Genomic DNA, 23,015 nt, shown 5'->3' with positions numbered 1-23,015 from the left:
CTATGCTAATAATCAATCATTATTGTTTCAGACTTTTTCTCATACAAAAATGTCAAACCTACACCAGCACCAGCTTCTTAAATGTGAAGATTTTATGGTTTGTCACTTCTAATAGTGACACCTGATGGGCGGTCTGTACTCTGACTGGATGCATCATGCAAGACACAATGCAGTCAAGTTGATGGGCAATGTTTCCCAGATGTTGAACTTTTAATGTGAAATGTCGACCATTTTATAGTCACTTTATTGTCGCTGCTGTTTACATTCAATCTGAAGGAAGTTAGAAAATGCAGGACAGAATTATTTCCTAGGTGAATACTGTATATATTGTTTGTTTAATTGTGTTATATATTTTAGCATTTTTTAAATTTGAATTATCTCTAAATATATGTTATATGTGTACCATGAAAATACTAAAACCTTCTTTTTGTGGTATAACCCTGTGTTGATAATAAATAACCTCAAATCCTTGACGATAGTAAACTGAATATCCTAAGGTTTTCTATTATTTTGGTTATATAAAACAAATAATTTGAATACCCAAATCACAATGAGCGCTGGGAAGTAATGATGGACATTTTAAAAATATTTTTAGGCCTTTTATACAAAAAGCACTTTGAGAAAATAATTAAAAGATTAATAAACAATGAAAAAAATAAATTACAGCACTATATGTTTTCTTTCTCGTGTTGTCTCACCATTATATCTCTGTCCTTTTTAATTATAGCATGACTAGTCAAACACACTGCACTGATTAAGGGTGTAAGAAATTACTGATAACTGTTGGCTGGGTAGCTCAGTTTGGGGGGCGAGGCTGTGGGTCCTCTGCAGCAGCCGTGGGTTTGACTCCTGCCGGACCTTTGCTGTGTGTCATCCTCCCCACTCTCTCTCCCTCTTTCCTGTCCTCACTAGAGCTTGTTTTATCAAACTAAAGGCATAAAAGCCCCAAATATATACATACATATACATATATATGTATCTATATGCACATTTAAAAAAAATAAATTATCAATACACTTGTGTGTTGTAATATATGTTTGTGGTACTGTATCACTTCCCACAGACACTGTTGATTTTACATTAACAGTTAACATGAAAAGATTTGTGGCGGTGTTGTGGTCTCTCTTCAGCCTCTACCACACTCTAATGTAACAAAAGAAACGGAGACAGGAGGACGTACGCACATATCTTTGCTCAAATTCCACAGAAAGTAGTGATGTTGGACAGTACCAGGACTGTGATAAATAAAAATACAGATGGCTAAGATCTGATGCCTATGATGGTGTGTTCTTTTTCTATGACAGTTTTCATAAAATTTAAAAGAAAAAAATCAATATATATCAAAGGGAATATATTGCAATATATTGAATCGTGACCCTGCATCGTGTTGCATATATATGGTAGATTCTTGCCAATAGACAGCCCTCGAGCTGATAGGATGGTACATAAGTAAATTTAGATAAAAAAGGAAAGCACTACGTGGATCTGACAGAAATAAACACAAAGCAGGTAGGTATAATAATGTCTACTGGAACAAGAATCAATGAGTAATTTTAAGGTCGGTAAGAGATTCATAATTTCATATATTTGTTTTATTGTCCTGCCCTACATACAGTACAATGCTACCACACACTGATTGGTTATTCGGTAAAGTGCCGGTTAACAGTACAGTCTGGCAGTCAGTCCATCTTATTATAGCTGGACACAGTGTGTTAGCTAAAAGCCTCCTGGGCACACAAACAACATCTCTCAGCTTTAATAGCCTAAACAAGGCATGCAACTAACAAAGGAATCATCCTCCCCTCTCATTCTCACACCCTTTCATATCACATGTTTCCTTTTTCAACCACTAGCATCATCTGGCTGCCCTTAACCAGAGAGCCAAACACTTCTTTTAAGTGAACACTACTTTGTTAACTGATGACCACAGGGTCAGTTATTGATCCTCTCCTCTCTCTCTCTCAGTTGCTGATAAAAACCCCTCTTTTCCTCGCAGGGCTCGGCAGTATACAGCCACAGTTCGCTACAATAATAGCTTGCATATCATAGCATTCACATGAATCAGATCACGGTGGTTTCGATTAGGGCTAAACTAACTCAAACACATTGCCAGTCTAGGATGTGAATCTATTTATGAACGAGGAGTGTAGGTGGTAGTGTTCTTCACTTCTCCCCTCCATCCTCTTTAAAGGTTTTCTCATTTCAGTTGACTTAGCGGTTCAAGTGTAAACTTTCTAGTTGTGTTGACCTCTAAGAGGCCCTGCGGGGAATAAGGAGACCCCTGGTGATCTGCTGTTTAGCAGCAGCAGTGGCCCACCTCCTCCATTTTAGCTGCGCTGGGAGGAAGGGCAGAAGAGGATGGAGCTGGCTGACTCCGCTTGTGTGTGGATGTGTGTTCATGTGTATTTGTGACGCCGCCACCGGCTTCCCTCGCTACCAAGGCAAGGGCAAGTCATCGGGGCCACTTTGTCGAGCTGCTCTGATCTCACTTCATGTGTCCCTGTGCAGGGGGAAGGAATAAAATGATCGTCCTCGAAGGCAGCGCCGGCACAGCACGCCGTACCACACCGCTCCACTACACAATCAAGCACAACACCTTATTTCACACAGAACGAACAGTTGGAGTGAAGGATGAGAGAGCTTTGAGCAAAGGGGAGAAAGAGTCAACTGAATCCAAAAAGAGGCAACAGTGCAGCATGAACTTAGCTTAAGAAAGCTATTTGACTGGGAGCCTCGCTCTGTTGCCCCAAGCAAGGCACTTAGTCACCACTTTGGCAATGCTTCCACACAGAGAATAGAAAAGCCAGAGAAGCGAAAGAGTAAGGAAGACACAGAGAAGAGGGCAGGAGAGAGGTGGAAACGGTTGATGAGGACAAATGGAGGTGGGAAGAAAGAGAGTATGTGAGACAGAAAGTAGGAGGAGAAAACAGAGAGGGGAGTGAGGAAGAGACGGAGAGCTAAGAACGAGGAAAATGAATAATATTAATGTGAGAATGGTGAAGAAGCTGAAAAGAAAAACAAAAAGCAGGGTGAAACAGAGAGAAGGAGTGAATAAATTCTTCCCAGAACTGGGAGACCAAAGCATGAGTGCAGGGCTAATTAGTTTCTGATGGCTGGACTTTCATTTGGCTAAAAGGTCAGCTAACTTTAAAGGTCACGCTGCCATGCCTGCTCGATGCAAACACTAAAAATGACACAGAAAGAGTGCCGAGAGAATCCGGCGATGTAAAAACACCCACACTAGAACAAATTATGCTACTACACATGCCTGTCTGTGCATGCACATACACACACGCTGTGTAGTTGATAACGGTACATTTGATATTCTCATTTATATTGTGCTCTGGTCAGAACAGGGACCAGGGTCATTATTCTATCTCAGGACTTTTATTACTGCTAGCATATCCACCGCAAATTACTCTTGACTTTATTTGAATGTGCACTGAGATCATCTGTGTGTGTGTGTGTGTGTGTGTGTGTGTGTGTGTGTGTGTGTGTGTGTGTGTGTGTGTGTGTGTGTGTGTGTGTGTGTGTGTGTGTGTGTGTGTGTGTCTTATGTTGGTGGTGGTGGGTTGGCAGGTTGGCAGGACAAATTTACTGTCTGCAATGCTAAGCACATTTCTGCGTTGCACATCTTCAATGCATCTTTATGTAGATTACAGCTGTCTTAATAAAAACTAAAGAGCGTAATCAGCATCTCGAAGTTCATGTTTTGCAAAGTACAGATGAACTGTAAGAATTCTCTTTTACAAGCCAATGGTGCTTATGTACACTTTTTCTAAAGCACTTTTCAAAAACATTTACATGAGCATTTTCAAGATTTCATAGGACCTTAAATTACATATACTCCTTCATATTAAATCAGGTGTTGTTGGGCTATAAAGCAAAATTTTGTTTTGTGATAGCATTCTACAGAAAGGTGGCAAATTAAAGGAAAAACACAACAAATTTTCAGGTTTCAAAATGTGTAACCTGTCTGTAAGTAGACTTGGCTGAGTCAATATCTGACTTATTTTATTTCTTTATCTAAAAAACAAACTATTCAGTCAGGTAGAGATTTATTAACAAAGAAAAGAAATTTCAATTTCAAGCAGTTTGAAACATATTAGAAAAGTTTAACTGTGTAAAATCACCAGCATTGCAGTGACTACAAGAATATTTCAGTTCCTGACATGAAACACAAGAGCAAAGTGAAGGTTTTTCAAAACTAATCCAAATATTTTGTGTTCTTGCACTTTATTCTGTTACGGTTGATGACATGGAAGCTTGGAAGTGTGTTAATTGTACACATAACAAGTTTGCCTTTTGTTTTTATCAGATAAAAATGTGGCTGAGTTATGACAGTAGTTAAACTGTGAATTTTTGTTCAATTTAAGATTTGTGTTGATTTTTGTTGAGGTTCGATTCAAACAGGCATGCTACCTTACATTTGGAGCAGAGCTGCAAAATTAATCAAATCAAATCAGTTGTCAACTATGAAACTAATTAACACTTATTGTGATAATTGATCAATTGGTTTGAGTATTTTTTTAATAAAAAAAAGTCAAAATTCTCAGATTTCACCTCTTTAAATGTCGTTATTTTCTGGTTTCTTTAGTCCTTTGTGACAGTAAACTGAACATGTTTGAGTTGGGGACAAAACAAGACATCTTGGGCTTTGGGAAACAGATTAATCAGTAAGGAAAAGAATTGTTAGTTAATACGATTGATGGGCCAAGGCTTCTCTGTGGCACCACAATCTTAAATTTATAGTGTTTGTTGTGACGCATTTTGCTTTTGTTTAAGAATTACAGCTCCTGTGAGATGAATGTTGCACTTGTGTTGCAGTTTCAATAATATTTCGATTAACTGTTCAATCTTAAACCTGCTGCCTCCACATGACCTTTTTATCTTGCATTTATTTTTCTCTTTTTGTCATTCTAATAAACATTCTTCGGTGAACTTTGTGGAGATCTATCTGTGCTGTTGAAGTCAGTATTAGTTTATGTATTTGTTTTGTTTATTAAACTCTATGCTCTCTATCACTGCAACTTATGCAACTATTCATAAATTAATTACGCGAACTTTAATGAATATTTGATCACATGACCGTGTCATCAACTGACAACTGTTAAAACTGTCTTGATATTGCTGCCTGGTGCCAAAGACCACATGCTGGAGCTATGACAGACACACACATTTATATATATATGTACATTTATGTTTTTATTAACTCACCTTCCTGTAGCTGCTTTCGGGCCTCCTCCTCTCTCTTGGCTACTTTAGCCTTCAACACCTCATCCGTCTTAGCTGAAACGAAAGACAGCAGACGGCAGATTTAGGAGCAAAGCAGAACTTCAGGAGCTCTCTATATCGGTTATATTATAGAAAATGTTTATAGCATTTTTAAAGATTAATTGGGGTATTATGGAAGTAATTATTATATTAAAAATATATGATTGTGTATTTGTACTGAAAGTAAAATGAAAACAAATGTATATACCCTTTCTTTGAATTAAAACCGATGTTCCCTTTTAAGAAAGAAAATAAATATTTGTACACACGAGGCACAAACTTATTTCTTTGGGAGATACTGTGTTTTGAAACAACTGAAGCTCATCACAGAGAACACTGAAAATTATGAGAACACATCATTGGATCAACAGTAAGTGTAAAAATCAACAAAAATATGAATCGTGCCGTCTTCTCCTTTCCCTACCAGGCAGCATCTTTCTCTGCCTTTCCTTCACACCACTGTAAAAGTCAGTGCGTCTTCCTGAGAGGTGTTTATCGTCTCGGCATAATGAAAAGCTTAAGAGAAAGTGAGGCAGCGGGAGTAAACACTCGTCAGGGCATTTTAAGCATCTCTCATCGTGAGCCGTGTTGTCTCGGCTCCCCTTTTCCTCCGCCTTTCCCCCTGAATAATCAAGATGTTAAGCCACATTAAAAAATATAATGCCATGTATGGCAGGACTATCAATACTGCCTCTAAATTAATTACATTTCCGTTGCGGCGCATCATTTATTTTGCAGCGTTAGGGCCTCAGCGGAGCCATTTGCCTTTATTGCTATCTCACTTGGTTGATGAGTGAGCTATGTAAAATTGAGTCTCCAATATCATTACACTTAATGAGTTTAAACTTTGAGAAAAAAAGGAGAGAAACAGAAGAGGAAAGCGAGCAGATGAGAGGGAAGGGGGAGGAAGAGAATGAGAGCTCTGCACTGTTTTGGGGAAGTTTACACAACATAAGAGTGGGTGTAAGTGTTTGTGAGCGCTTACAGAATGTTTGTGTTAGGGCACAGCTGTGGGTGTCCGAATGTGGTTTATTGCACCACTTGAGATGCTGGCGTGTGCACGTGAGTTTTGTGTACACTCCTCATTTTGTGTGTGATTGTGTGTTAGACTTTGCGCTGCAAGCAAATTTGTTACATAAAAATACAACACGCACACATCTCTATGTGTGTGTGTTTGGATGCAGGAGGCCATGGGTTGCGCTAGTCTCTCTGTGACTGCGCTGCTGTTTTTGTTCAGTAATTGGCGTAGACAAAGAACCCGTCACACTGCTGTTATGGCTGGTTAAGTCTGGAGGTTCCGCATCTTTACTAACAATGACTCTACATGGATGACTGAACCCTCCTCTACCTCCCTCAGCTAGGGCGTGTGTGTGTGTGTGTGTGTGTGTGTGTGTGTGTGTGTGTGTGTGTGTGTGTGTGTGTATGGGAGCATGCCTCACCAAATCGTCAGCAACCAATTTATTTCTCTTAGCCAACACAGTCATAGTTTAGTAAGTTTGTGAGTTTATCAGAGTGCCAAAAACCAAACAATGGGCTGCACCATCCTGCATGTGTTGGCAAGTACATCTGTGTACTGGTAAGAATGTGGCGAAACAATATGTATCACAATACAGGAGTTACGATATTGCAATATATTGCGATATATAAGTAAGGTGATTGCTTTTTAAAATTTCATTTTAGAAAAACTGTTGTAATATAAAGTAGGGCTGCAGAATAAGGGGGAAAAGTCATACTGTGATTATTTTGACTGAAACTGTGATTGGGACACAACTAGTGGGAATGATCATTTACGCATCACAATTTTCATTATCACAAGAAAAAAGCAGTAAAAATCATGACATTTATTGGGGTCTGTACTAAACAAACATGTTGGTGGTCACCATTCACTTCCCCTGTTTGGGAGATTCTGCAACTCTGTTTTCCTTTGAAACTGCTTGTTTTGTGGACTATAAAAAAACAAACCCAACCTTTGATCGGCATGACGGTGAGTAGATAATGACTGAATTTTCATTTTTGGGTGATCTATCCCTTTAAGATAGATATCACCACTGCTACCTTGTGGTTGGGGTTTTGAACACACTACAGAATAAACCACTTCCATGAATATTTGCATATAGCAGTCAGTGTTTCATTGATTCATCAATTACTTAATTATGAATTGATTATTTTTCAATGAAAATAAAAGCAAAAAATCTCTGATTCCAGCTTCTTGACTATGAATATTTTCTGGTTTCTTTACTTCTTTATGACAGTAAACTGAATATCTTTGTCTTGTGGATAAAATAAGACTTTCGAGGACATCATCTTGGACTATGCCACTGATTGACATTTTTCATCATTTTCTTCTAACACTTCTAACACCAAAAAACTAATTGATTAACTGAGAAAACATATTAGATGAAGTCTTCACTTTATGCTTGTTTCTAATGACACGTTTTGTGTCGTTGTTTCAAGTGGCAGAAATTACATGTCGTATGAACGGGTCACATGATCACCTGATTAGTTTTTAAAACTGTTTTTTAACACCTGTTTCACATTGTTACTCTATGCTCTGATGAAGACTCTGAGTCAAAATGAATTAAGAATTAATGAATTAAGAAAATATTTTTAGATTTATTATTAGATCTTTCCCAGACTGCTATAGCTCTCTTTGCGTTGTCATCATGAGTAAGCTGGACAGTCATTGCTTTATTTCCATTTTATTTTAATCAACATATAAAAAATAATCATTAGTTGCAGCCCTAATCACAATTCATGATAGTGTTTTTAATTTTTGTTCCGATATTTTCTTACACCCCTTTGTGCAAGCACATTCATGAGTTTTCTTGTATGCACAGATGCGTATTTGTGTGTGTGTTTTGTGAACTCCTCTCTGTGTTCTTCAGCTCCCACTTTGCTCGGGGCTACTGAGAGGCAGGTAGGAAACAGAGCGGTGCTGGTGGTGTGATGGAGCGGGAGGGAAACGGGGAGAAAGAGGAGGGGAGAGAAAAAAAGGGAAAGGGAGATAGGCAGATAGATGGGGGCCATGTAGGAAGAACTGACAGTGAGGGAAACAGACAAACAAGCAGAAATAAGAGAAAAAGCTTTGCCTCCGTGCTCACAAACATGTGCACACAAACAACAGGAGTGATTTGTCGCCTCTTTTTGTTTGCATGTTTATCCTCCACCTCTATCCCTTCATCCCTCCCCCAACAGGTTCTCTTATCCTCTCGCTCTCTCTTCTTTCCTTCTGTTTTGCCCTCTCCCACCCCTCCCCGTTTTTATGCTTTTCTCTTCCTTCTCTTGCTCATCTCTCCAGTACACTGTGCCTGGGGGCGATAGCAGCAAATCAAACTGTTTATCCATCTCTCATCAGTGCACTGCCTCACGGGGCTCCTGCCCCCTCAAAACAATGAAAGTAGGCCTGAGCGCTGAGCCAGGGATACGATTTAATTACATCAATAAGGAGCTCTGCTTTACAAAAAAGATAAACTACAAAAAGAGCAACACACTTTGCTGCATGATCATGAAAAGCCTGATAATATTAAAGCATGTAAAAAGATTGAACCCTCACAGCTGCACCCATCTAGAAATATAGACACGTCTGTGTGCAGAGGCTGCTTATTGGAAGTATATTTCTCTGCAACTTAGTGGCTCCAGTTCATTGTAGGATAATTCTGTGATGGACTTTTATTAGAGCAGGTAATAAACGGCCGGGTGTTGGGGAGAGGAGAGGCCTTTCACTTCATTTAGACTTCGTTCAGTCTTGGCTGCAGGGGCGGAGGGAAAGAGGAGGGATGGCAGCAGCAGGAAGGGGCGGAGAGCGTCAGTGAAATCGCATTGTGATTATGAGTGTAATTGCAGCTCAGGGGCCCAGGGGCCATGTAGCTCTGATGGCGCTAGAAGATGTTTTATGCACGGCAACAGAGAGGAAGAAAGTGAGGAAAGAGAGAAAGAGGAGTGGGAGGGAGAGGCATGCTGCCAGGATGTTTGCCATTTTTTTTTTCCTTTTACAGAATCTCCTCTTCTATCTCTTTTCTCCTCCTCCTCCCCCAACATCCTCTTTCACTCCTCTCTTCCATTCTTCTCTCCTCCTCTCTCTTTTCTCTCCTGTCCTCCTCCCTTGGCAGGATTAGCTGGGTCTCGTTAGAGGGGAAATGTAATAATGCTCCCACCAGGTGGAATCGGGCCCGCTCCATTATCAGCCGGGAGATGGATGGGCCGTGTAGGGCCGGCGGGGGCCACGCGCGCACGCAATTTAGATTCAATAAACTGGCAAAGCAAGACCCCCAATCTGATTTATCTCTTACACGCCGCCAATGCTTGCTGCTACGATGCTGATTCCCTATTACCACTCAGAGAAGGACTATTCATTGGATGTAAGGCACGGCAGTCAGAGAGGCTTGTTGGGCCCCCGGGACGGCGGCAAAACAGATACAGCAGAGGGTTAATACGTTTACACACAGATAAGCAATTAAATCTAAGGCTGAGGTGAGTTATAGAGTTATTAAGGAGGGATTGGAGGGGGGAGAAGGGAGGGACAGAGGGTGAGAAAAAGGAGAAGAGAGATCTTATTCAGCACAGGAGTGTGGTAGCTCGGGCCTTAGGCCGGGTACAGTAAGTATTAGAAAGGCTATCATATTATAGAGTTCGTGAGGTGAGAGAACAACAGAAGAGCAGCAGTCTGCCCACGTTGTTCAATAAACTCAATACAACACTTACAAACTAGCGATGCTGAAGACAGAGGTCAGCACAGCAGTTATCCACTTAGTCTGTGTGAGAGTTTATATATGCGAGTGCACGTCTTCACGTCTAAATGTAAGTGGGTATGTGTTGGCGTAATAGGCATATTCACATCCACTGTATACCTGACTTTGAGTATGCAGAACATCACATTTGACTCAGTGTGAGTTCGTGCATACGTGTGAGCGCCGCAGTGATGTTAGCGGTGTTGGTAGTGGTGGGTGTCTTTCCATCCAGCCGCCAATCAAAGTGAATCTGAATGTCAGCAGGAGAGGAGGCGTGATAAATCAGCCTCACACCCAACGACAAACAGAATATTAGAGGCAGCGCAGCGCCATTGGAAAAATGTCCCTTTCAATCAGCCGAGCACTTTACAGTGAAGCTCGGCAGCTGGGCCTCCGACCAATGCTGAATACCAGAGAGACAGATAAGACAATAGATAAATAAATAAATGAGAGACAGACAGGTGGGAAGACAGGCGGACAGACAGACCGACAAACAGACCTGTAGAAACACTGACGAATAACAGCCCTGACAGGCAGAAAGACGAGACAAAGAAATGTAAGAACACAACGGGGCTGGAGGACAGACATGTAGGCATGATAACTGACATATAACAGACCTGACAGGTAAGAAAGACAAGACAGACAGACAGGTGGAAAGACAGAAAAGTGCTGGGCAGACAGATTAGTAGTTGTGCAGAATAACACACTGTTGCAGCGCCAACTAATAAGTCAATTCATTGATTCGTTATTTGGTTTATCCAATGTCAAAAATAATGAAAAATCAGTGTTTCCCAAATTTTAAGAAGGCGTCCTCAAATGCCTTAATATTCAGTTTGATGCCATAAAGGACTTTAAAAAACTGAAAAAAAATCACATCTGAGACGCTGAAATCATGGAATTTTGACTTTTCTTTCTTAAAAAATTCTCAAACAATTAAGGAATTATCAAAATTATTACTAATTTAACAGTTAGCAACTAATCAATTAATCACTACAGCTTTAGCGACAATATTGAAATATATACAAGTCCCTCTATAAAGAAATGACATGCAATAAGGCAAATTAAGCTGCAACCAGCATACTAACTTTTTACGAAATAAAATTTAAACAACTGATAAATAACTTAATTTGCTGAAAAATCTGACAAATGACTTGATTAACAACATATTGTATGTTGCTCTTTTCTGGCATTTAACATCATAAGAACTCAAAACAGATACGACTGGCTGCAGTAAGAGCAAAACAAAATATCATAATTTATGTGATCATTCAGGCCGACAGCACAAGTCAGTCCATGAATAGTGAATGCAAAGTCAGAACCGAATGTGATTCAACATATTTTTTATATGCTTTAACTAGTCCTACATGGTATGAAGAAGACTTACCACAAATAAATAATGAACTCTTTAAGTAAAACTACACACTACACACATTTTCCCCACAAAGTTGCCAACCTAACCTTTACTTTAAATGTAAGGAAAACACTGATTTAAGGATGAAAGTGTCATGATTAACTGACAAAATACCTGAACAACTGTAGCAGTGTCTATAAAATCATCCTTATCAAAGATGCTCCAATGCAAGTTCTTTTCAGATGTATTAAATTTAGTAAGACTGGATGATATGGGCAAATATCACTATTTCTTTTCCTCAATATTGAAATTGTGACAATACTGTAGGGATGACTACTGGACTACTTTTTGGTAATACACATTAGTAATGTGGATGTAATGACTAATGGGTAAAAATAAATAAAAGTCTGGTAGGTACAGTCCAGAAACACTTACAATATCATAATATCTAAAATCTATAGACTATATCCACCCTGTGTTCCAAATCACATTTAGTACATACTGTTGCATCCTCTTTGACTCTTGCTCAAACATCCGTCACATTACCTGAAATTTCAAGTAAAAAGAAAAAATATGTGATTCAGAATTGCAGAACTAGTCTCATATCATGATATTTATATAATATTGATATATTCAGCCCTATAAATTAATGGACAAGCAAAGTGGAAAGAGAGATACAGACAGATGTGATAAATCATCTAAGTTCAGTGTTAGTCCATTTATTTATAGCTGCTCTCCTGCACTGCTGCTCCACCAATAAGACAGACTTCAAATTTTGTTTTGTCTTATCCTTTTCAACTGTGAGGGAGTTCAAAACTGATCCGGGATGATAAATTCTGTCATTTGAGACAAGTTTTGTTTTCCAGAACAAACTCTTTATTTTTTTAAGAAATACTGATGCTTTGAGTGCAGGATGCCTGAAGGTTACAGTTACACCTTTACTGAGAGTAAACGGAACTTATAATACCTACAGAGAGAGAGAGAGAGAGAGGGAGAGAGAGAGGGAGAGAGGGAGAGAGAGGGAGAGAGGGAGCGATGGGCTTAAAATCAGAGGCTTCCTGGTCTTCCTGGGTTTTTACAAGCAAACGTGTGCTGTATGAGACAGATAAGAGAGTAGGAGGCACTGACACACTTTTTCTAGCTGAACATTTGTGTGGTTTTAATGGTAAAGACTTTCTCAGAGAGGCTTTCTTTCAGCTTTTTCTTAAGTCTTCACGTGAAAAAAGTCAAACCATGAGACAGAAAACCACTGTATCTGAGGCAGCACAGTGATGATATCATTGTAGAAATCTACAGCAGGTGCAAAGGTTAAATGGATCATGGGTAGATGCAACAACCAAAGCAACCACTAGGTGGCACAGTACACAGACAGCACAAGCAGGAGGCTCCAGCTTGGCCTTGCTTGTGTGTGTGTGTGTGTGTGTGTGTGTGTGTGTGTGTGTGTGTGTGTGTAAATGCAGATGCCTGTGTGTTTGTACAGGACCGTCTATCAAAGCCAGCTCATCCAGACCTCATATAGCTGTAGAGCATAATTTGACATGGGACATATCTCAAATGTATCTGTATCATGACTGGTTGGACAGACATGAAGAAATGGAACATGATGTCATTTAAATATTTAGCAGTAGCATGCATAAAACCAGTCAAGGGCAAAGCATGCATTACGGTAGCAAGTAATGTATGATATTGTGCAACTTGTGTTGGGTCTGAAGAAAGTCTTGTGACGACAAAAAACACATGAAACTGTAACGAGTTCCGTATATGAATCAGTGCGTCTCACTGTAACCATATGAGTGTTCTGCTATGTGAGACATTCAGAGTGAATTCCTTCAGGCAGAAGACAGGAGACCTGAACCTGAATGATCTTTATCGCAGGCTGCCCTCTGCATCTGTCATCAGGCTGATTTAACGACATGCATGAAATATTTACAAGCTAAACAATTAGAGAGAGATATCTTACAAAATCAATCAATTATTCATTGCCAATCGTCTGAAAAGCTTTTTTGTTTTGTTTCACAGCTATATTCTGATGCTGGGGGGGGTGCATCAATTAGGGCTTGTACTCCTGCGGTGTTATGGATGCTTCAGAGAGGAATGATTGCCTAAATGAAGGAGCCAGATGCAAGCTGCCAGCACTGCATGCTGACACTGTGTAGTGGCAGATAAAAACCAGACTAATCTCTACGCTATGTTATGCATGCAGTCAGAGGGGTGGTTTGGATTATCTGATATCTGTGAAGAAATTAAGACTTTTCCCTACCTGCACTGGATATGTCAGGATCAACATCTCCAAAACTCTGGAGCTTTCTTCCTTATGCAACATTTGTTCTATTAATTTTTAAAACAGTGTCTTAACTCTAGACACCTGGGCTCCATGTTTGTATTTTCCTTTTCAGTGATCATGCTGAGATTGCATCTGTCAAACCCAAAGAGGTGAGAAATGAGGTGAAGGAAAAACAGGAGGCAACTCTGTCCAGAGTTCATTTTCCCTGCAAACTACAAACACAGACTCATACAATTCAAATTCAGATTCTATACACAGTATCTCTCATTGTTCAAAGGCCAACATATGGCTGATTGGATGTAAATGTCTTCCTCCCTACTGTGTATACAGTCCATTTCTATAGATAAAAGGCATAATGTTTCTGCCCAGGCAAACATTTTCATCTGACTGATATTTGACCAGTGACCAAGGTTACCATCCTTTCCCCCGTCGAACTGCAAAATCCACTTTTCTCCCTTTACATTGTCAACACAAAATTGCAATACGTATTGAATCTGTGCCCAAGTATCGTGACAGTATTGAATCGGGAGACAAGTCCTATTAGTGACTAGAGATGACACTGGCAACTACGTTCCCTGTCGATTAAATGCAAATTTTAATTTAGACTAGTCGACTAGTCTACCACTAAGAAAACACTAAGAAAGCTGTTAAAATTGAGCTGAATTTATTAATTTATAATTTTAAACACTGTCCGGAAAAAAAAATGTGCGTATTAAGAGCCATTTGAAGCCATTAATGAGAGTATACAATCGCCAAATCATACTTTAAATGTCGCTGAAATCCACACTACTTTGCGCTGTGCAATACAAACACTTCACATTAATATACAAAACATGACAAATACGCACTAAATGCTTCAGCTTTTTAGACCAAAGAGGATCACAGTGTCAGCGGGTAAATGGCCTGGAGCTGCCAGCCTGCCACACAGTGTGGCCTACGTTAGCAGTGCAAGCAGCAGCTGCTCTGCTTGCAGGTTAATGTACGTGTCTGTGCTTAATGTGGTCACATATTGCTCCAGTCGAGTGATTATATACCAGTTTATTCAGTCACAGTCTACATTCAACATTATTTCCATTTTCAAGATTAAAAACCCTGACAAACCGTGCTGGTTTTATGAGCTGTCATCTGTCCAACTTTGCTGATATAAACATGTGGTGGTGCGTGGATCATCAGTGCATACGCCCTTACAGTATATGGCGAGAGGGGCTGCCATCTGATGGGGCCGCAGCCCCAGAGAAGTGGCAGACAGCTGCATAACATTTAAGAGGCAACAGTTAACTGGCACTGTGCATGAATGAAATATTGACTAATAGTTTTAACAACTAGTATTTCTGGTGCTGACTAGCGAGTATGGCAATGTTTAATTGTACAGTTGACTAATAGCGCACATCCCTATTAATGACTAATAAGAAATGGCTAAAATGTCTTGGTAGACCAGGACTTTAATGTCTAACTAGTCAACTGCTTAACCGAGGCAGGACAGCCTTGGCAGGCTGCGAGCAACAATTGAATTAAGCATCTTCTTTTGAGTTGTTTGTCTTGATTTAAGAGCTAGACTAATTTACACTCACTTTTAATGAGAGTGAAAAAACAAAGATCAGTATCCTCAGCCACACGTTCCAAACCCCTCTGCACCACACAACACTGGGCTCCAGTCAACACACTAGGGTCTGAGTCTTATTTCCTTAGGGCAAAACCTTGCACAGGAGGTCTGGGGTTGAGAACAGGTTTCATGTGGGGCAAATGAGCAGCTGATCAGTGGGGCCTTTGCGATGCATGTGGGTGGCTTGAGCCTAGCACCCCAACCTGCCCTACAAACCCAAGGGCAAAAGTGTATCCCCTGAGTCTGCAGCTGCTGCGCCAGAGCGCTCCAGAGAGATGGAGGCTCCGAACCCTGGGCCAGAGAGGAGAGATCCAGAAAAGCTGGGGAGGAGCAGAGGCCTCCAGCGGTCAGGGGAGATCAGAGAGGGAGGTTACTCTGAGGACCTTGCTCTGCCATAGGCTGCGTACACACACACACACACACACACACACACACACACACACACACACACACACACACACACACACACACACCTGAGGAACACAGGCAGTGATGTAAAAATATTCACATAAGGCACAAGAGCACCTCTCACACAAACACACACACACACACACACACACACACACACACACACACACACACACACACACACAAGCCTGAGGGGGGGCACTAACAACAAAGCCTATAATGTAGCCACCAGGTCAAACAAAGTTCAACCTTGAAACATCACCATGGAAATATCATATGTTAATTGCATACGCTCTCACCTTTTAGGGCCTACAGTAAGGCAGCTTTCATGTTTGTGTGTGTTAGCTGTAAATTATAGTTACTTTATTGGATTGGTGGGAGGATGGGCTTGCCTTTTAGATAAATACAAAAGTTCTTACATGAGAACTTCACTGAGACGAGCGACTAAGTGCATAACTGGTCTTGAGAGGGCAATCAGACCAAATCTATAATGCAGTGATCACACGGTAAAATATTAAGCATCCCGGGGCCTCTGAATGACATCTCACCCTCAACTTCAACCCTGTCATGTCTCCACATGCCACTGCCTCGTTCTTATGCCTCTCGATTTTTTCTCTTTCATCTCCTTCATGTCCTTCTCTTCTCCTTTATCTTTTTCCTAACCGCTTTCTCTTTAAACACTCTCCTGCTTCTTTACATCCTTTTCTATCTTCTCACCTTTTAACAGGTTTGTCATGCCAGGCTACGAGTCACGGGTCAAAAAAAGGATATCATGATATCATCTTGAGATGCAAAAGCTAGATAGTCTTAGCATGTCGTTAAAAAAGTGGCACTGCAGTTAAGTTTTTATGATAGAGTTTCAACACTGCATGGCTTCTGTGTGAAAGGGGTTATAAAGTAAGTTTGCGTTTGTGAGTGTCTGTTACAAAATAATCTGTTACCATGCGCCGAGACTGGCAGCAGCTTTGTTTGTGTCACCAAACCAGCAAGTAGCTGTCTCTTGTGGTGAGCTAGAGAGTCTGCTCTCACTTGTTGGCATTGTGTGGATATTTTGAGGAGGTACACAAACCAAAGCCAATTGTGCAGAAATAAATCATTGGTGAATGTCTGGAGGAATTAATTTTGGGTATTTTCACACTTAGTCCCTTTCAGTCGTCCAAACAAACTCAGAGCAATTAGTCAGTGAATCACAGACAAATCACGTGCTATTACACCCAGACACTCGAAAAAACAAAGATTTTTCAATTTTCCCCCTTTATGACTTATTGGAGAGTATTTTATCTAATGTAAAAACAGAGTTCCTTTTCTATTAGTCCATTTTTGGCCCACTTTAAGAGGAGTTTGGTTCACTTAAAGAGAATGAGAAAAGGAGAGCAGCTTTTCTTACATGTTAAGATCCAAAGAAGCAGACTGATAGGAGCTGAAGCCAGAAGAAGTGCTGTAAGACAAACATAAGGTCACACACCCTTCAAACGGCCTTTGCTACACCACATCCATTGCCACCAAATCTGAGATCTCTCCGCCAGCTGTCACTTCACTCTCTCTGATACTCAGTTCTCTGGTGCTTCATGTCTGACAACGCTCATTTGAAAATGTTAAGCCAGCGTTTATGCTTCTCCATCAAGATGCTCTAGTGGTCCAACATCTAGGTTTGTCCTGATATGTATGTTTTTGAGTAAGTCCTCGGGTTGGGTGATTGGAAGAATGTATTGGCTATCATGACTGGCTAAGTCCATCATTGGTTTGGTTGTGGGGGCTGATTTCTGTCGTTTTGTTTTGCTAATTTAATGGTCTGCAGAGTCAGTTTTCACAACTATATGATTAGGAATTTATTTAGACCAAACCAGGGTTGGTGAATGTTGAAGCAGTGGAAAGACTAACCAAGACAATTTTGGTGAGTTTAATTTTGCTTTTTAATATATCTCCCAACCCCAGTAGATTCATGCCAGTCCATCCCACAACCTCCACATGTAGCTTCTGCAACCCCCAGATGAAGCTTTACAATCACTGTACGTACTGGAGTCCCACTCTGAATTTGTGAAATTCTGCCTGCAAGGATTGAGGAAAATTTAGCCAATCCCTGCAGTATTTGCTTGTAATGTGTTACAACTTTGGTCACGTTGGGAAAACGCTTACAAATTTAACATTCCTTTCTTCCAATAAAATAATTCAATTCAGAAGCAGAGTCATGCTAAGCTCAGTTCATATAAGACTGTGAGTGGTATATAGACTGACACTCCTTGATAGACTAGATTACCACAAGATTTCCTTTTTTTGACCTGAAAAGTAAAAGTTTTGGTGCTATTATGATATTTATTTCATTTACTATAATTAGTTACATATAGTAAATAATGGTGAAGGTTGCACACTGTATTGTTATTTTCCAGAAAAGTTGCTTACATTTTAGACCACAATAACTACAATCAAACTGTGCAAGCCTGACTAAAATCAGTTGTACATGTGCTGCAGTTTCACTGCAGTGTAAGTGTGTGTACGTGTGTGTATGTGTGTGTTTGTATCTGTTCATTTATTCCAGTGAAAATGCACTTGAGCGTGCTGTTGAATGGTGGAGAATAGACTCTGGTTCCCCTGCTGAAAGCCTGTTGGATGCCATTGTGATGGCACACCACTGAGTGTGTGTCTCATGTGTGTGTGGTGGAGGTGGTGGCGGTGGTGGGGGAGACGGGACTAAGTCTATCAGGACCCCCGCACATGAAAGGTAAACTGGAGCCGCTAATCGCAGTGCTGACACAAGGAGGTTCAGAAGGGCGGCCACTTAGAAAAGAAAGGCAGGAGAGCCGGGACCCTGGCGGCGTCAATGGGGCTCAGCACAACTGACCACATTACAGGAACAAACACACACGGCAGAATAGACACACAAACTTGGTGGTCTCGGCTGGGCACAGCCTGCTCTTTGGTGTGGACTTCACGGGAGTGTGTGTGTGTGTGTGTGTGTGTGTGTGTGTGTGTGTGTGTATGCACTCTAAGAAACAAGAGTTATAAAAGGTTTGTTACTAAAGGGCTGAGGCTCTACCCAGAACCATTTGCTTCTGTGGAACCCTTTTCTGAAGAAAAGGTTCATTACGGGTTCTTTGTAGGACCAGTGGTTCATTTAAGAAACCTTGTCATCCAAAGAACACTTTTAGGGAGAAAGCGTTCTTGAAGCATTATTGAAAGCATAGGCTTTAAACAACGTTTTCTTAATTTAAACAGTGACAACTGCAACATACTGTTGGTTCTTAAAATCTGTTTAATCCTTAGAATACAATATGGTTCTTCGTAGAACCAGCAGAAGACAAGAGGGTTATATGTGAAACCCAAACTCTATAATATACTTTTAGATCCCCCAGGGCAGATTCTAGTTGAAATCCTTGGAATATAAAAGGATTCTCTGGGTGTTTTTTGTTAGCAGCCTTAGAAGAACTGCGGGAGAGGGTTCTGGGTGAAACCATTAGACCATAAAAGGGTTCTCTGTAGAACTTCTCATAGCAGGTTCTAGGTGTAATCTTTCACAGAGGGCTCTAGGTATTGCCCTTCGTGATTGTTTCTAGGTATAAACCTGTGATAGGGTTCCAAGAGGAACCTTTATAAAAACCAAAAGGGTTCTCATATGCGAACAAGGTTAAGAACCCTTTATGGTTCTCATTAGCACTTTTATTTCTAAGACTGTAATATTTATCCAGTATAGTGTATTGTGTGTTCATTTTCTTTGATATCTTTTTACAGATTCTGCAGAGACGCAGCCTGACATTGCCAACAATGTATTTGAATAAAGTGTTTGATTTCTTTTCTTTCTTAAAGAAAAAAATGAATAAGTGATTGAACTCTTAAATTACAGATTCTGAGGGACAAGGTGACTAACACTGGCCTGATAACAAGGTTCAGCAGAGTGTCAGAGACAGAAACGCAGGTGAGAGCGAAGATATAAATAAAGCAAAGCATTACAAAATTAATACAAGTTCAGGGACATATTTGGCAATTAACGCTAAAATGATGAAGGAAAAGAGAAAGACAGTATGCATGAGAGAGGGCGAGGGCAGGCTGAGAGTGGCACCAGGAGAGGGGGGGGTGGGGGAGATGGGGGAGGCAGCCTGGCCGCAGGAGGGATAGAAGCGCAGGGGAGAGAAAGAGTGAGGGAGATTGGACAAATGACAGCCCCCCTCGAAGGTAGTGTTGTGCACTCCCTTCTCTCTTCCCTCTTTCTCATCTCTTAATGCTTATTTTCATCACTTTGCTTAAAATATTGATAATCAATTAGCACTACGTCTGTTTTGCTACAGAATCTGTGTCACGGTCTATCACTCTGTCAGAGCCAATTCGCCGCTCATTCAAAGTTCATTTTTCCTTGGCGGCTCTGTGCCTTTGGAGGAGTCATTACGCGGGGAACATAGCCCGGGGTGCAATCACCTATTCTCTTTCATTACTGGGGAGATGGAGAAGGTGAGAGAGATTATTAGAACTTTGGAATGATCACAAAGCTCCACGCCGCCTGTCAGATCCCCCCTACGTGTAATTCATCTGGCCTCACTAGCCCCCCCTCTACCCCCTTCCCTTCTCCTCACCCCTCTATCCCTCCTCCCCCAGCCTCAGCCAGGGGTTTGGCCACAGACATTATTCATGAACATCTGCAGCGCGCTGAATATTCCACAGCCTCTGCCGTGATGAAAAGGGAGCTGCCCCTTTGACTTGAAAATTAACATGCCGGCACAGAGATTATGGACGCGCCGTTTCATTCCAAGCCGAGCTGGGCCACGCTGAGACCCGCCGAGCCGATGGTACGGGGCTGGGGCTGAGCGAGGCAGAATAAATGGGACAGGAAATGATTTTATTTCAAAGAAACAAAAAAGTGACTGTGGTGCAGGTGCACAAACACGAGCCGTCACAGATACAAAACACGCTCTCAAATCAGACGGTCCTCATAGAGCTGTGATATGGTTGCATCAGTGGTAGACTTACATATCTCTGCAGTCACTTCAGACTGAAGTCATAGGCAATCAGTTCTATCAATGCAATCAAGTGCTCTGATTAAAGGGATAGTTCAGATTATTTTATGTGGTGCTGTATGAGGTACTTAGTGTAGACAGTGTATTACCTCCAATAGATGCCACTTGGTACATCCCAAGTTTGGAGAAGCTAATAGATGTACCAGCATGGAAGCTTAGCAATGAACTGCTGTGGACAGGGTCAGTAAAAAAAGGATTTTAACCATTTAAAAGTCCACCTAAATAAATCAACATCATTTAAAAAATTAATGATAATTTCATCACTTTACTTTGTCGTTTTTGACGGGAAATCTTTGTTATACAAGCCAAATATCACTCCCTCCAAAACAACCAAATTCCACTGGCAAAATCAATGATTTTACTGAACACACGAATTGCAGGTCTACCACTGCCTCGATCAGTTCGCTTGTTTGTATCATTATGTGATTTTGGGGTTTTAAAAGGATATTTTGGCTTCACCAGGGTCACACAATAACAAAGTAACAGATAGAGGTAGTGGTAGACCGCCAGCTCTGGCAATGGAGACTTTTTGGTTTGCAGTGAGGGATATTTGGCTTATAAAATGATGATTTCCCATCAGACTGCCATCTTACACTACATGCAGCACATAAGCAGCACGACTGCTGCATGTGTGCTGTGGAGCATTCACACCAGCCAAGATATATATTAATTAGAATGATAGTGAATTGCATGTAATTACACCAGATGGGAATGCAGCATGTTCTATTTTTGCTATGTTCTGCAGCACACAAAATAGAATTTAAACACATATAAAACTGCTTGAAAATTATGTCATACAGATGATCAGATTTTTTTTTAATCATGTGTGTTTCCTGTATTTTTCCCGGCCCAAAATAAACATGAATATCTACCTTTCTGGTCTTATTTTGTGAAGGTACCAGTTAAATTTGAAAATGTATAACTCCACAGCAGTGTATTGCTTGGCTTCTGTGCCGAGGCCCGTCTCTTTTTCTCCAAACTGGAGGCCTGCTGACCATCATCTACAGTAGCTAATACACTGGCTATTGATACGCTTCATTCAACCCCACATCAAATGATCCAAACTATCCCTAAAATGTGAGAAGGGCAAAGCTCAAACTGTCTTAAAACCCAAAGATATTAAGTTTACTATCACGCTTGATACTTGAAAGCTTCAAACCATCATATTCGAGAAGCTGGGAACAGCAAATATTTTTCATCTTTATTTCAAACAATGCCTAAAAGGAATAATCATAATAATTGCTGCAGCTCCATTTCAAAGACTGGCAGTAAACCTGGAGCAAAGCTAAAACATTTCCTCGTAAACATCTCATTGCACCCTCTCACCTCTGTGTATCTCTTTCTTTCATTCTCTCCTGGGTGTCTCTACATGAAAGCTCAGCCAGAGAATGGAGACTCTTCCTCTCTCTCTCACACCAGGAGCACCACTGCTGGAGAGAAGCCAAGCATCCCCCCTCTCTCCCTCTGTGTCTCTCTCATGTCTATATGTGCTGTCCCTCACCCTCCCTGCGTCCTCATAGACACTGAGTGGAGCAGCTCCTGGTTTTGTGACTGTGACGTACATCAGAGAGAAATAATCCAAGAGGAAATATGAAAGGAAAACTCACAACCTGACATACCTGTACTATTCACAGAGCTGTAAAACAGCAAATAAAGAAATTTCACAGTCCGTCTGTAACTGTGAATGCATATATGGTAAACACAACAGACACGTAATCCCTGATATGGGAACTTCAATTTATCAATTTATCAATAACCTGTCAGTTATGCTCTTATAAATGTAACTATTGACAATCTATTTTAAATATTTTGTTCACATACGATTATAAATTCACAAATACATTTCACTTTGGACATAGGAATTGAGTGCGAGAGTTTTTCTGATGTATCAATGTGTTAAAATGTGTTGAAATTATGTGTTTCAATTACTTTTTGGGATCCAGTTTAGGGCTGGGTGATATAGCTGAAAAATTTATTACAATAAACTGTTTTATTTCAGTCGATGTGAATAATTATTGAGAATATTTAATGGCCCATTTTTTATTTTAAAAAAGGAGAAAATAAGGTTAAATTTAACCACTTTATTTATTTGATGCACACAGGTAATAGACATAAAATTTTAATATGCAACATTTCCACATTAAATGTCTAAAATTGCTGGACCTACAAAAAACTACAACACTGTTGAGCTGACCTGACCTTTCTTATTAATAATTTTCTTCCGTCTGCAGTCATTTTCTCACTCCACGCTGTTTCTGTTGGTGTGTCACATGCTGATGGTGAAAATCAGCAACACATCTGTTAAATGATTGGCTGTGTGCGCATCACTTGTAACACATTCCATCATCAAGGAATATGATTTTAA

The 23,015-nt window shown here is 40.5% G+C and overlaps 1 protein-coding gene across 2 annotated transcripts in view; it reads right to left on the bottom strand.

Moving 5' to 3' along the window:
* Positions 1 to 23,015, bottom strand: part of rsrc1 (arginine/serine-rich coiled-coil 1) — a 165,037-nt gene that overhangs the window by 28,332 nt on the left and 113,690 nt on the right. For both annotated transcript variants that reach the window (XM_084716936.1, XM_084716937.1), the window contains exon 7: positions 5,218 to 5,289. In XM_084716936.1, coding sequence (XP_084573062.1) covers positions 5,218 to 5,289 — 72 coding nt within the window. The remainder of the gene's footprint in view (positions 1 to 5,217; positions 5,290 to 23,015) is intronic.

This window comes from Lutjanus erythropterus, chromosome 4 (genome assembly GCF_056507025.1).
Source record: "Lutjanus erythropterus isolate fLutEry1 chromosome 4, fLutEry1.hap2, whole genome shotgun sequence".
Classification (NCBI taxonomy): domain Eukaryota; kingdom Metazoa; phylum Chordata; class Actinopteri; order Lutjaniformes; family Lutjanidae; genus Lutjanus; species Lutjanus erythropterus.
This window is presented reverse-complemented; position numbering and strand designations above follow the sequence as displayed.